At 57.2% G+C, this 13,221-nt stretch overlaps 3 protein-coding genes across 3 annotated transcripts; 1 reads left to right on the plus strand and 2 right to left on the minus strand.

The window, feature by feature from the left end:
- Positions 1-1,531: 1,531 nt before the first annotated feature.
- Positions 1,532-4,209, minus strand: ACO1O0_003284 (uncharacterized protein; the record flags this gene model as incomplete). The annotated part of the gene is made up of 4 exons (XM_083192738.1): positions 1,532-3,516; positions 3,589-3,819; positions 3,880-4,142; positions 4,172-4,209. 4 exons carry the CDS (start codon positions 4,207-4,209, stop codon positions 1,532-1,534), a joined length of 2,517 nt encoding a protein of 838 aa, XP_083051795.1.
- Positions 4,210-5,988: 1,779 nt separating this feature from the next.
- MRD1 (RNA-binding ribosome biosynthesis protein MRD1) lies at positions 5,989-8,876 on the minus strand (the record flags this gene model as incomplete). The annotated part of the gene is made up of 3 exons (XM_083192739.1): positions 5,989-7,488; positions 7,712-8,554; positions 8,646-8,876. 3 exons carry the CDS (start codon positions 8,874-8,876, stop codon positions 5,989-5,991), a joined length of 2,574 nt encoding a protein of 857 aa, XP_083051796.1.
- A 3,557-nt stretch (positions 8,877-12,433) lies between these two features.
- On the plus strand, positions 12,434-13,221 carry DYN2 (dynein light chain DYN2; the record flags this gene model as incomplete). The annotated part of the gene is made up of 7 exons (XM_083192740.1): positions 12,434-12,482; positions 12,579-12,601; positions 12,671-12,698; positions 12,763-12,797; positions 12,865-12,891; positions 12,981-13,050; positions 13,157-13,221. The coding sequence occupies 7 exons, from the start codon at positions 12,434-12,436 to the stop codon at positions 13,219-13,221; spliced, it is 297 nt and encodes a 98-aa protein (XP_083051797.1).

The following is a 13,221-nucleotide window of genomic DNA, read 5'->3' on the forward strand; positions in this document are numbered from 1 at the left end:
CCAAAAGATGCAGATGGCGATAAAGAGGAAACACAAAGGAAACAATCACCAGACGGATGTTTGACATGTTCAGGCCCTCATGATTCTTGGGTCGTTGTCGTCATCGGCTGGTGGCAGGTGAGTGGCAGGTGAGAGGCAGGTAGGTGGCAGCACTGCACGATCAGAGGTGAGGCCAAGCTGGAGCAGACAGACAGAACAGACGAAGGTTTCATGCACGAGATGCAGAAGCAGAGAGGTGACACTAGGCTAAGTACATGTTTGAATCTACGAGGGCCGGCCGTTGGGCGAAGGTCAGAAACCTGTCGTCGCCTACCTCGCTTCTCGTCCTATCGCGCGACAGTGGCCGCCTAGACGGTCCCCGAAAAACCAACGCATGACGAAGACGCACAGGCGGGCCATGGTCGAGGCGAGGCTAGGGCCCGGGAAAGGTCGAGAGGAGTGTCGCTGGCCAATGTCTGGCGTCGCACATGGGCGTCTTGGGGGAGGTGTGAGGTGGTTGTTTCGATGGAGAGCAACGGCTGGAAGCGAAGGACGTTCATTCCATGGTTTGGGACTGGTACTTTCTGGTAGGCGCCTGGGCCGTGCAGGAAGTACCTCGACAGCCACCCGTGGCGGGGGTGGTACTTGGCCACATATATGCAGGTACGGGGTCCCTTCATGCACAGAGGCCCTGCGTTGCAGAGGCGTCGCGCCGAGGGGCAGCGACTGGCTGAGGAAGCTCCATTGGCGCTCTGGCCGCCGCAGCCTGTCGACGACCTCCGGTCTTCTTCCTCATCCTTTTCCTTCTTCCACCCATCACCACAGCCTCGTGTGTGTTTGGCGAAGCGCCCGGCGAAAAAACGTCATGCGTCGGATCAGCCGCGCCCACAACCCGAGCTCCCAAATTTGATTGCTCGTTCCGGATATCCGGGTTCATTTAACTCCTTCAGCGCCCCCCCCCCCAACCCCATGGACCATTGCCCAAGCTGACCAACAGGCCGAGTTTACATCCCACAGCTCCTATCCATGCGAATACAAATCTCAGAGATCCCGTCATATCCGTGCCTGATTGCCGTGGCCCATCTCCGCGTTTCATCCCTCGCCAAACACGCGACCGTTCACCAATGGACCCCGAAGCTCGCCCAGGAGCAATCAGGTTTCGTCCAGTGCTCGTTTCCCGTCTCCGTCGCCAATTCGTGGTTTCACCCATACATACATTGTATTGTCCCACCAGATTCTAGCGTTGTCTGTCTCAGTCCTTCCCCAGAGACAAGCAGGAATGCCCGTGTCAACGGCTCAACGCCTCCACGAGTCTCGACAGACCCAAGTTTTAAAGCTGAGACACCGTTATTGCACACCACTCGAGTCACATCGCCTGAGGCACTTTGTGTGTTCTATCCAGTGGTATTAGAGTCACGCATCAATAATCCTACAACACCAAATGCCCATAAACGCCCCCGGAACCATCCTGTGCCCTGTCCGTTTGAAACCCAAAAATACCCTTCGTCCCTAGACGCCATCCCTTTTACCCGTAACTCCACACTCGCCGCCATTACCATGCCGCCGTGACAGGAACAGGACCATCCAGCCCATCCGTCCGTCGCCTCTTCATCTGCCGGGGGCTTCCCTCTCGCGCAGACGGTCCTCCCGTCACCGTCGCCGCCGCTGCCTGCTGCCCCCAGTGCACCGGATTCCACAAGCCCGGGTGCTCCATCTTGGGCAGGGGAGTCGCTGCTGGAGGCCCCCATTCAGAGCCCGCAGGCGTCGCAGAGGGCCCTCCCGTCGAGGCGCCCGACCAGCCGTCCAGGGCTCCCACACCCATGTCCCAGGCCTGCAGGCCCGTCCCGCTGCCGTGGTGGCCCTGCTGGTGGTGCGTGCCGTCGTAGACCAGCGGGTTCGACAGGTCCAGCGACCCCGTGGGCCCCGCCATGGAGTAGGGATTCGCGGCCGCGGCCGCCATGGGCTTGACGTCGGCGAAGCTGCTGGTGACGGTCTGCCCGGCGTCAAAGTACGGCTGGCTGTGCGCCAGGGCCGTGGGCTGGGTGTCGGCGCCGCAGGTTGGGGGCAGGAAGCCGCCCATGCTGTTCCCGGCGTCGAAGCCGTCGCTCGTCGAGTACGACCCGTGCAGGGACGCCGTGGGAGGCGGCGTGACCAGGCCGCTGGGGAACGAGTCGAACAGGCCCATGCTGCCGCTGCCAGCGTTGCTTCCTGCTGGGGGCAGCTGTGTCAGCGTCGCGCTGCCGTCCCACACCTGGCTGAAGTTCTCGCTCATGGCCCCCGTCAGCTGTTGGCTGGCGCTGGGCGTGGGCGACATGACGGCGTCGCGCGTCGCGTTGGCCGACGGGTACACGAGGGCCTTCTGCTGGTGGTAGCGCGACATGGGATCGTTGACCGTCAGCCACCGCCAGGTCGTGCCCGCGGGCCGGAACACGGGATTGTACTTGTACCACTGGCTGGTCGTGCTGAACCGCCAGAAGATGATGGCCTGCCGCGTCCACCGCGTCGAGTCGGGCGCGCACGACCACAGCTCCTGGTACATGGCCACCTTGCAGATGAGGTCGCTGCCCGTCGGCTCGCGTCGCGCCCAGGCCGCTGCGTCGCCCTCGTCCTCGGATCGCTTGCGCTTGCTGCCCGCGCGCTCCAGGTCGTTCTTCTTGGATCCGCCTGCGCCGCCGCGCTTCTCCTTCTGCTGCTGGTGCTCGACATCCGGGTACTGGACGGCCATGCTCAGGATGCTCGCCCACTCGACCGCGGGAAAGGGCACGTGGATGTCCTGGCGCGGTCGCAGGTGGCAGTCGCACTCGCAGTCCTGCCTAGACTCTGCGCATCCGCGGCGATGGATGCCGCTCTCGTTGGTGTAGATGTCGGGCTTGCCGTCCTCGTTGTGCAGCTCCGGGGGGCGCGTCAGCTTGGTCACGCACTTCCAGCGGTGGTTCTGCAGCGCCGGCTGCGTGAGCGACACCTCGACGTAGCCCGTCAGCTCCGACCCGGACGGGAACCGCGCGTGCTCGTGGAGGTCCACCGTCGAGCACATCTCCAGCAGTAGGCAGTCGTCGTCGCGCGTCGGCAGGTCCAGGCTGTCGTACATGGCCGGCGCGTCTTTCTGCCACCGGCGCGTCACCGTCTTGACGCCCGCCGACGTGGTGCGGTCCAGTGACCGTGTGTACTCGTGCAGGAGCACGTCCTTGCCCAGGACGTTGGGCGCGTCGTCGCAGTTCATGTACTTGGTTAGGTGCGGGAACGACGCCTGGTCCAGCGGCTTGTCGCTGGCGTCGTAGGCGACATCGTCGCGGATCTTGACGTCGGGCGACGACACGAACACCTCGACCGTCTTGGGGCGCACAGTGATCGATGACTGCAGCGCCAGGAGCTGCGAGAAGTACTCGTAGTTGGGCTTGACATCGGGCACCCTGCCCTCGGCCAGTGCCGTCAGGACAGGGTTCGACTTGAACGACTCCTGCTCCTCTTCCTCGTAATAGTCGTCCGAGTTGGTCGTCCCGGGCTCCTTCTTCTCTTCCGAAGGGAACAGGAAGTGGACTGGTAGAAAATATCAGTCTCCCATGTTCTTATGCAAGGAGGGTCAAGCAATTTCAAGATGGCATCACTTACAGCATCGCAGGTCCTCGAAGAACTTCTTGACAACCTGCATGTGGCTCGACACCTGCTTGCGTCCCATCTGCTCAAGACTTTCGGTGCTGTCGACGACCCGGAAGATCTCCTTGCTGCCCAGCAGCGCCACGCAGATGACAAAGATGTACTCGCTGATGAGCATGTTGCGTCCGTGCAGCTTCCCGTTCATGGAGAACTTGCGCCGGCCCATGTGAGGCATCAACAGGACGGCTGTTGTTTTGCTTGTGTCAATTATATTTCATCAGGGGTTTCTTAGGAGAGAAAGCTTACAGTCCACAAAGGCATCTTCGAGCTCCGGCCGCCGCCAGACGCCGCCCTTGTCCTTCTGCGTGTCCTTGTGGGCCTGCCTGTTGCGGTACTGGCGGAAGGCAGGCCAGTAGTAGAGGGGGTTCATGCTGCCCTGGGCCTTGCCGCGCTGGTGGTGGTAGCGGGAGGCCGGCCCCGGTGCTTGGTGGTGCTGCCGGGGCGTGGAGGACTGCAGGCGGTGAAGGCAGTCAAACGACTGGGAGGGCACGATGGGCGCGGGCGGGATGCTGGGCTGCATGGACGGCGACAGGCTCACCGGGCTTTGGTAGCACCCGACGAGGCCATTGAAGCCATTGTGGGACTGCTGATGCTGTGGGTGTTGGGGTTGATGCTGGTGTTGAGGTTGGTGCTGCGGTTGGTGGTGCTGTTGGTGTTGCAGTTGAGGCTGCGGGGGAGGTTGGGTTTGAGTCTGAGGTTGAGGTTGATGCTGATGTTGCTGTGGTGGTGGTTGTTGTTGTTGCGGAGGTGGTGGTGGTGGTTGCTGCTGCTGCTGCTGCTGCTGCTGATGTTGATGCTGCTGATGTTGCTGCTGCTGGTGTTGTTGAACGTTGCCCGTCGACTCCCGCAGCGGCATCCGGCCGTCTCCATGGAAGCTCCGGCGCGAGTCGATGTAGTCAGGGGCGGGCGAGAACCTCTGCGAGGACAGGACTGGCCTGGGATGATAGACGGTTGATGATGACATGGCTCTGGCGTGGTTCCTTTGGTGGTGGTGATGGGCGGCCGCGGACGCCCGGACGATGGAGGGGGAGAGGGGGGGTAGGAATGCCACAGGAGAGGCCTTGATGGACGACAAGCACCGCCAAGGTCGAGAGAGAATGCCTATGGTCCAGCAAGGGAACAACCGCACATGCACACACACACACACAGCTTGCTCTCACACTGGCTTCTCACACGGGCTGGAGGAGGCAGGGCAGAAGGCAAATCGTTGGAGGAGAGTAAGGAAGGACAAGAAATGTTGCGAGGAATTTGGAGCGGTGGAATGGATGGATAGATGTATTCTTGAGGCGACGCAACAGAGTTCGACTGGAACGAAGGGCCCGCTGTCTGTCGAGGATGGCCTGCTACTCCATCAGCATATAGATCCAAGACCTCGTGGAGGGGAGGTGTGGAGGGGTTCAAGGAGCAATATGGCGCACTGCGGATCGTAGTATTGACAAAGGGGTACGATGAGTGTCTGGTCCTGGTTAGAACAGACAGAGTCTAGCAACTCTTTTTCTCTGCCCTCGTATCCCCCTCCTCTGTGTCCCTGCCCCCAGGCAGCTACGTAGCCGCTACTCCAAGCTGCTCCCGGCGCTGCTTGGAAACCCAAAATATCAGGACCCAGATTATACACTCCTGCGTAGCGTGCGCCCTGCTGCAAATCATCGGGCGTCTACCCATGAGCCAGTGTGGTGGGCCTCGGGGGGGACAGGGAGTCGCAGAGCCGGCGGGAAAGTCAAGCAGCCGAGCAGCCCATCATCCATCATCGATGGGGCCATGTCTATGATTTGGGTCCCTGGGGCTGGCCAATGGCAGTTCACGGCCAGTCGACAGGCACATGGCAGAGCTCAGTATAGCACTCGTACGTACCCAGGGGAGAGAAAGGTCCTTGTGAGGGGAGGAAGTGCGGTTATGCAAGGGAGGCCAAGGGCGAGCGGCAGCAAGCCAAGGTCTCATCATGGGGGCGTGCTGAAGAATCCCCTCGCCACAGTCCCCTGCATCTTTCGCCTCGAGTGCTGGAGTGTGTGTCGCCAGGCCTGGCATCGGTATGTGGGCAAGATGAGCATTAGACATCAAGGAGGTTTGTCACCCTGGTGCTGTTGATGGTCTGTAACTCGATATCCGACAACTGAATTCTTGCGCCCGACTCCTGGAACCACCCAAATCTGGATCACACGGGGGAGATTCGCCAGGAGATGCCATCTGGCCAATGTTGCATGTCCCTTTGCAAGGGAGAGCAACGCCCCAGGGAACAACGAGAGGGGGGAAGATAATGCACTCACTCACACGTAACCTGGACATCTCCAGGCACGGACGACGAAAATAGCGTCTCGGGAATATTGTATTTTTTTTTAATTCTCCTTTCCTTCGAATTCAGCCCTCGAACTCCTCCTGGTCATTGTCCCCAATATTGACCTTCTGCCTCCCTCTGCCCGTGAGCTGTTGCAGGGCCATTTTATTGACCTGGCCCCCTACCTTGCGCTGCATCTTCTCAATCTCCTCCTCGGCGTCGGCTGCCTCTGCCTCAGCAAAGTCCAGGACCAGCTTGCGCCCCAGCAAGTGGGTATCCCGGAGCGAGTTTAGCGCATTCTCCGCCTCCCGTGGCGTGACGAAGTCGGCAAATGCAAAACCCCTTGCGGTATAGTCTGCCTTCTTTGGAACGCGGACAGATCTTAGCTGCCCATATGTCCCGAATAGCGTCCGGATATCCTTCTTGGTTGCCTGGAACGGCAGGTTCTTGATGATGATCTTGGTCCGCTGCCCCGCCACCTTCTTGGCCTTGTCCTCCCGCTTCCTCTCCTCCGCTGCGTCAAGACCCCTGTGAGACGCCTTGACGGCCAGCGTGTGCCCGTCCAGAACGTAGCCATCCATGGTCTTGAGCGCTGCCTGCGCCTGCTCCTTGGATCGGAACTCGACAAAGCCAAAGCCCATGCTTAGGGTTTGGCCCGGCTTCTTGGGGTCCGCCTTAGTCTTGACCCTGGCGGAGACGAATCCGTCCAGGGAGCTAAAGGCCTCCGCCAGTCCACTCGTCGCCGTGTCAAAGTTTAAGTTGCGCACGAATAGCGATGTCGTCTCGACAGCTTCGTCCGCCTTATCGCCGCCCGAAAGCAGCTCGCCAACGTTTAACTTTTGGACCCCCGTCGGCCGATCCTTCAGTCCCGGAACCGGGCCCGATGTCTCGCCCTTGAGCAGATCCTTGGGTGCCTTCTCCAGAAAAAGCACGCTGTCCTTAATGCGGCGATACGCAAGCTTCCCGAACGCCGACTTGGCGTGATTGGGTTGCGCGAACTGCACTATCGCGATAGTCCCGCTGGGAGGCATCAGCACTCGCAGGACCGGGCCCGACTCCTCAAACAAGGTTCGGATCTCATCGATCGTGGTCCCGTACGGGAAGTTCTTGACTAGGATGACTGTGTCGCCACGCTTTTGCGACCTGAATGCGTCCAGATCCACACCATTAGCCACAAAATAGGCTTTCGTCTCCTGGATGACTGTAGTCTCTGCGATGGCCTGCTTGACAGCAGCATCTGCTGAAGTGGGGTCGAGGAGCTCCGACTTTGAGACACCCAAACGGCTGGCGACGGATGCGTTGACTGCATCCTGGTTCATGTAAAGTGAATTCCAATTGAACGTGTTGGTCGACGCCTCTGCTCTCTTCCGAATCAAATTCTGCTTCTTCAAGGGCAGCTTGGAAATTTCATATTCATCCAGTCCCGCGTCCCGCTTGGCATCGGCAGGAATGATGTGCAGGATGCGCCCCTGAAACGTCGTCCCGTCCATGGACTGGAATGCTTCCACAGCATGAGAAGAGTCCGCAAAGAGCACCAGAGCAAACCCTTTCTTTATGCCCGCCTTGTTTACCGGGAGATGAACCTGACGGCGTGTCAGTAGTCTGAATACAAACACAACGTGACAAATAAAACAAATTTGAAGTTTCAGTGGCTGATCAGACAGGTCGAAGCATCTACTAAAATAATCGCCCAGGGTTCGCATCATATACCGAAGTATAAGCTGTCCCTATCTGGGGTTCATCACAAAAGCCATTACTCCCTTTACAAGGAGACGAGAAACAAGAAAATGTGACTGATAAACGTACCTCTTCGATAGTGCCAAATTTCTCGAAGCACTTGCGAATGTCATCTTCGGTCGCACTATAGGCGAGGTTTCGGACAAATAGTCGCGACGTTCGACGAATAGAGTCTACCGTGCTGTCTCCTGCCGGCTCGTCGACCTCCATCTTGTCATCTGCGGCATCATCTGCTGCATCCTGAAGAGGCTTCTCGGCCTCCTCAGGTTCCGGATGATCAGCCGTAGTGTCTTCGGCGAGGGCTATATTGCCCGTGTCACCGGTCGGCTCAAGTGGCAGATCGTCAGGATCCATCAGATCCAGCAATCGATTTGTCCGTGAGCGCAACCAGTCATCATCTGTCGCCTGTGGCGCATCCTCCTTGTCAGGATCTGCAGGCTCGGGTTTCTCGTGATCCCCAGAGGCTGTTCCACCTTCTGGGTCATCACGCTGCTGCTCCTTCTTCCCATCCTCTCTGGGTGGGGGCGCCGCTCGAGAAACGGGTGGCTGGGCTTTTACGGCCGACAGCTTTGCAGGGGCATCTGCCTTTTGCTTCTCCCGCCGTGAGGGGATCTGCTCATACTCGTCGTCGCTTTCCCCTTCGGGAACAGCGGGCTGGGGTATCATCCCGTCCGCCGCACCCTCGCCACACGCGGCTGATACATCTGCCAGTGGATTCTCCCTCGAAGAGCCCATGACCTGGAGGAACTCGCGCAGCTTGGGGTCGGAGGTGTCTGGCTCAGCCATCTTCCTCTTCTTCGAGACAGCGCCCTCATCGGCAGTTTGCTCGGGCGATTTCCTCTTCGCCGACAAGAATGAGGACCCAGCAGATCGCTCGCGCCCCTGATGCTTGTTCAGGGTCGGGTCTGAGATCTAGCATTCCAGCACATTAGCAAACGCCGACCGTACAGCCGTGGGACCAACAACTGGCACCACGAGAATTGGGGCACAAAGGAGAACTCACGGCTTTCGCTGGCTCGACCGAGATCTTAGACATGCGGACGTACGACTTGTTGAAGTACTTGACGGCCCGGGAGGCATCCTCGGGCGTCTTGTAACCAACATAGCCGATGCGGCGCTGAGGGATGATCTTGATGTCGGTGATCTCGCGGTTACCGGCCGAGAAGTGCTTCCGGGCCTCTGCCTCAGTGATGGTGGGGGGCAGCCCCTTGATGAATATCCTTGACGACGCCATGTCTGTGAGAGGGGCGCGCAAGAGGTCAGTGGTTCAACGCATGGTGGCAGTGCGACAGTTTCCCGTCACCTTTTATGTTTTGGGGGTAGTGTTGAGGAATGGGCTGCAAAAAAAAAAATCCAACTTATCAATGTGGGGCGGCCGATAAAATGAGTGTGGCTGGGTACTGTTGAGCCACATCCACCAGCCACGCCTCCTTTATTGCCGCACAACTACCCTAAACCTCCACGACGAGGAACAATTATCATAGCTGTGAGTATCATAAAGTAGGTGCCAATTTCAATCTAGGTGATAATAAATATTAAAAATTCTCTTTCATGTATTTAGTTCTTGCTGAATTACTACATGTTCTAGAAATGCCTGGGCCCAGAAGAGAGTACACTTTTACTCCCCCTCATCACTTCCACCCATCTTAAACTCAAACTAGCGATAACACATATCCACCAGTTAAGAAACTCCATGCCAGAGGAAACAATGGTAGCCATTACTATCGAACACTTGTTCCCCACCTAGCCCGATTCAATTCAGAACCGTGTTGACGCCCTCGGCGGCAAGTCCTCCTCCTTGGTCTCCCAAGCCGTACTCTTCCGTGGCCCCAGGCCCATCATGGTCGGCGCTACAAAGCTCCTCATGGCGCTCGAGTCGTCGTCGCTGCCAGGAATACATTTTTGCGTGTCGTTGAAGTTGCTGGGGATGTGCTTGTGCATGTACTGGACCGATAGGCCGGGGCGTCCGGCGAAGTGGAATAGGAGAAAGAGCAGGTACAGCTGCTCGTTTCCGACATAAAGCAGCCCGGGCCGTCGTGCATAAACTGGAGGCGGTCGATAAACGTCTCTGGTCCCCTAGGAGTCAAGATCAGAGCGGGCTGTCGTGTGAGAAATGGATCGCGTGAAGAGACCAGCGCTGATAGGGTCAAAGTCATCGGTCGTGCTGTAACCCAGGCTTTTCCAGCTGGCAAGGCCACCTTGTCCAGATAGGTGGTTGCTTTAGAGGTACCGTAAGTTGTCAAAGAGGGTCTTGACTATGTAGTTCTCTAGGGACTCACCTTTAGCAACTGATAAAACGGCCTTGTGCGCCAAATCCCAGTTGATACCATCATTGAGCCCCTTGATGTATGTGTATGCCTAGAGGCTGTCGGCGTTGCTGCCCTTCCCTGATGGAAGCCCTTGCATAGGGACATGCGACAGTCTGAAGTTAATTTGGCCGTTGGTGCGAGAGTCGGCGAGTATTAAGGACCCGCAGGGCGGCTTGGGCTTTTCTTGGCCAAGTTGGATGGGAAAGCAAAGAATCTAGGGGTTGCCTAGACTAACTTGTTGATTTGGTCTACGGCTCGGAGGGTTTCGGGAAATCACGCTGGTTTAGATCATCCCCAGGACAGCCTGATGGTGGGAAGAGCGGGAAGTTGCCCAAGGAGGAGCCCTAGAGGATGCGTGTAAGTCATGGTAACTCTGGACCAACGGGCCATTTCGACTTACACTACTAGTACCACTGCCGTGCATGCGTGAGAATCCGGTTACTTTGAAAAACGTAGACCAATATTACTCTCTGGCAACACTACAGTGAAGAAGGATCATTAATGCTACTATCATTGGAAGCAAAGCTGCCTTGAGTGCATGTTTGTTTGTCGACATCGGCTACGGACTAGCTATGCTAAAGGGCATGTTCGCGCCGGCAAACACATATCCTGCTAATACACGCGAGCCAGACCAAGGGAATATGTGGATTTCAAAATATCTATCTCCGTCGACGGAACCATGGGCTGGTCAAAGGACTCCAATGCTGAACTGGCCAGGGCACCCAGGGCTGAGGCCGTCAGTAAGTGCTGGAGCTTCATCTTGAAGTATTTGGGCCACTGAGTAACGGCTGCCGGTAGAAAGTCGCGCGATGTCTGGTGATGTGACTGAAATGTAAAGGCTTAGACTCTAGCCACAATCAACATTGAAAATGTGAGGTTGGGAATTTGCCAGGTTGGGATATGTAGAAGCGAGGCCAATAATTACATTTACTCAAGACTTCGATGGGTGATCTAAACTTATACTTCAAGTGGCTATGGGGTGCAAGATAAGACAACCAAAGGCGGTAGATTGTCGCATTTACTGCTCGGAGGCGCTTCGATGGTTACACCCAGGCGGCGGGGAGAGCGCCTTGAGGCTGCAAACGACTATCGCGCTGGTGCTTGACTTGGAAGAAGTGCATAGTACGGCCAAAGCCTCGTCGTGACGCCGTAGGGAGGGATTCCTGGACTGGCGGAATACCATGGCTGAAAAGCGGAGAGGAGGGTTATCCGTAGTCATGATGGGGTGTGAGTGGGAGCTAGGAGGCAACTGGTGAATGGCTCGGTCGGCGATGTGATGCAACTATAACAGTCGCCCTCGAGGAGACGATCAACTACCACGAGGCCCCTCTGGAATTATGGAGAGTAGCCATTGGCAACAGTAATAAGCATATATGGAAGAGAACCTCAGTTACCAATATGTCCTTGAAGGGACTCAAAGCTAGCTGCCGCCAGCCCATGCCCTTTGACATACGATCATGTCGGGAACCCCTGAAAAACCTGAGGAAACATGTGGGTAGGGTAGAGGCTGGTAGGTAACTGATGGATTTGAAACTAGATAGGGAGAAGAGACTGCGTCCCATCTTGCGCACCGCCTGGTGGGCAGCTAGACGAGACAGCTCTCGAGTTCCCAAGTAGGGATGAAGACCACGTTTCGGTAACATGAAGCACTTAAGGTCGCAAGCGAATTCTGGGACATCAATGATTATTCGGGAGAACTGAAAGTCATCTGGCTGAACCATTTGCTAGATAATGTGATAGCAATGGCCTTGGAGCTTTAGAAGTTTGATGTTGGTCGTTGGCGATTTGCGTGTGATGGATGATTCTTAGAGTGTGAGCTCGCCTCTCGGGAAATATTCGACAAGTCCATCGGGGATCAAGGATTGGAGTACGTAATCGTACGGTAAGTCGGAGAATTTCATCTTTTTAGTCGAAGCTTGGTATCGATGTGATGAACAAGACGATTTGCACGTGGTGATGGAAGGCGAGTGGTTGCCTGAGTGGTGACGGCAACGTTGGACGGAAGTGGCAGATCCTGGCTCGTGCACTGCCCCCAGATCCCTGCTTCGCGCCCCTTGGCATCTGCCCAATGGCCAACCTGGAAGGCTGGAACTCAATCAACTTACCCTGCATCGATCTAGCAACTCCAAACAAGCGGCCTAGCCCAGCTTCAAAACACGCGACGTCAATAGCTCGCCGCCCTCTTCCCCCACCTCGACCATCGCCTTGTCCCTCGAATTCGCGCCCTCACCCTGCCTATACGAACAGCGAAGGCCACTCGTGCCCGCTCCGATCTCGAACACGGTATGTTTGTAGCCGTCTCCCACGATTCGCCAGGGAAAAGGGGCCAGCATCAGCAGCAACAGGAGCAGCCACCTCCCCCCCGTCCACGTCGAATCCGCCCTCGTCGCGACTCGCTCGCGCCTGAATCGAAGGAAGCTGACATTGCGTGTGCTTTAGCAGAAAACGACGCGACGGATCCGTCGAACACCACACGATCAACATGGCCGACCCGAAGAGCGATAGCCCCGCGGCGCGGGAGAAGCTTGAAGGTGGGCAGACACCATTCGGGGTTGGGGAGGGCCAAAATGGAGCTGGAGAAAAAAAAAGAGAGAAAGAGAGAGTGCGCTGACGGTGGAATCGAACAGCTCAGATCAAGTCGGCGGACATGGTATGGAATACGCTCTGGGTACAGACCTCCCGGTTCGCGAGCTGATGAGGAGTGTGCGCAAAGACCGAGGATATGCAGCAGGAGACCATTGAAGTCGGTACGTTGGACAGCAGCCACGCCCACGGCCCGAGCGAAGACTGACGTGAGGATTACACACACAGCCCAGGAAGCCATGTCCAAGTTCACCATTGAAAAGGTTCGTGCGCACGCTCAATGCTCTCTCGGCTTAGGGACCTTCCAAAGCTAACTATGCCTAACCGTAGGATATCGCCCAGCATATCAAGCGCACAGTCAGTACCTGTACCCGTGACGCAATCCCAGCCTCGAAAATACTGCCCCCCCGGGAATGATGTCAACCGGCTGACTGCTAGCGAAACAGTTTGACGAGCGAAAGGGCCCTACTTGGCACTGCATCGTCGGCCGCAATTTCGGCAGCTTCGTGACGCACGGTAAGTTGTTGTGGCACATTGCACAGCTGCTGCGGGGACGTCAAGTGGCGGCCAGCTTCCGTGGAAAGAAGGGCGAAAAAAGGGGAACAGGCTGACGAGAAGACAGAGACAAAGCACTTCATCTACTTCTACCTCGGCCACTGCGCAATCCTGCTCTTCAAGACTCAATAG

The sequence above is a fragment of the Amphichorda felina genome (genome assembly GCF_050947745.1).
Source record: "Amphichorda felina strain 45539 chromosome Unknown scaffold_3, whole genome shotgun sequence".
Lineage (NCBI taxonomy): Eukaryota > Fungi > Ascomycota > Sordariomycetes > Hypocreales > Bionectriaceae > Amphichorda > Amphichorda felina.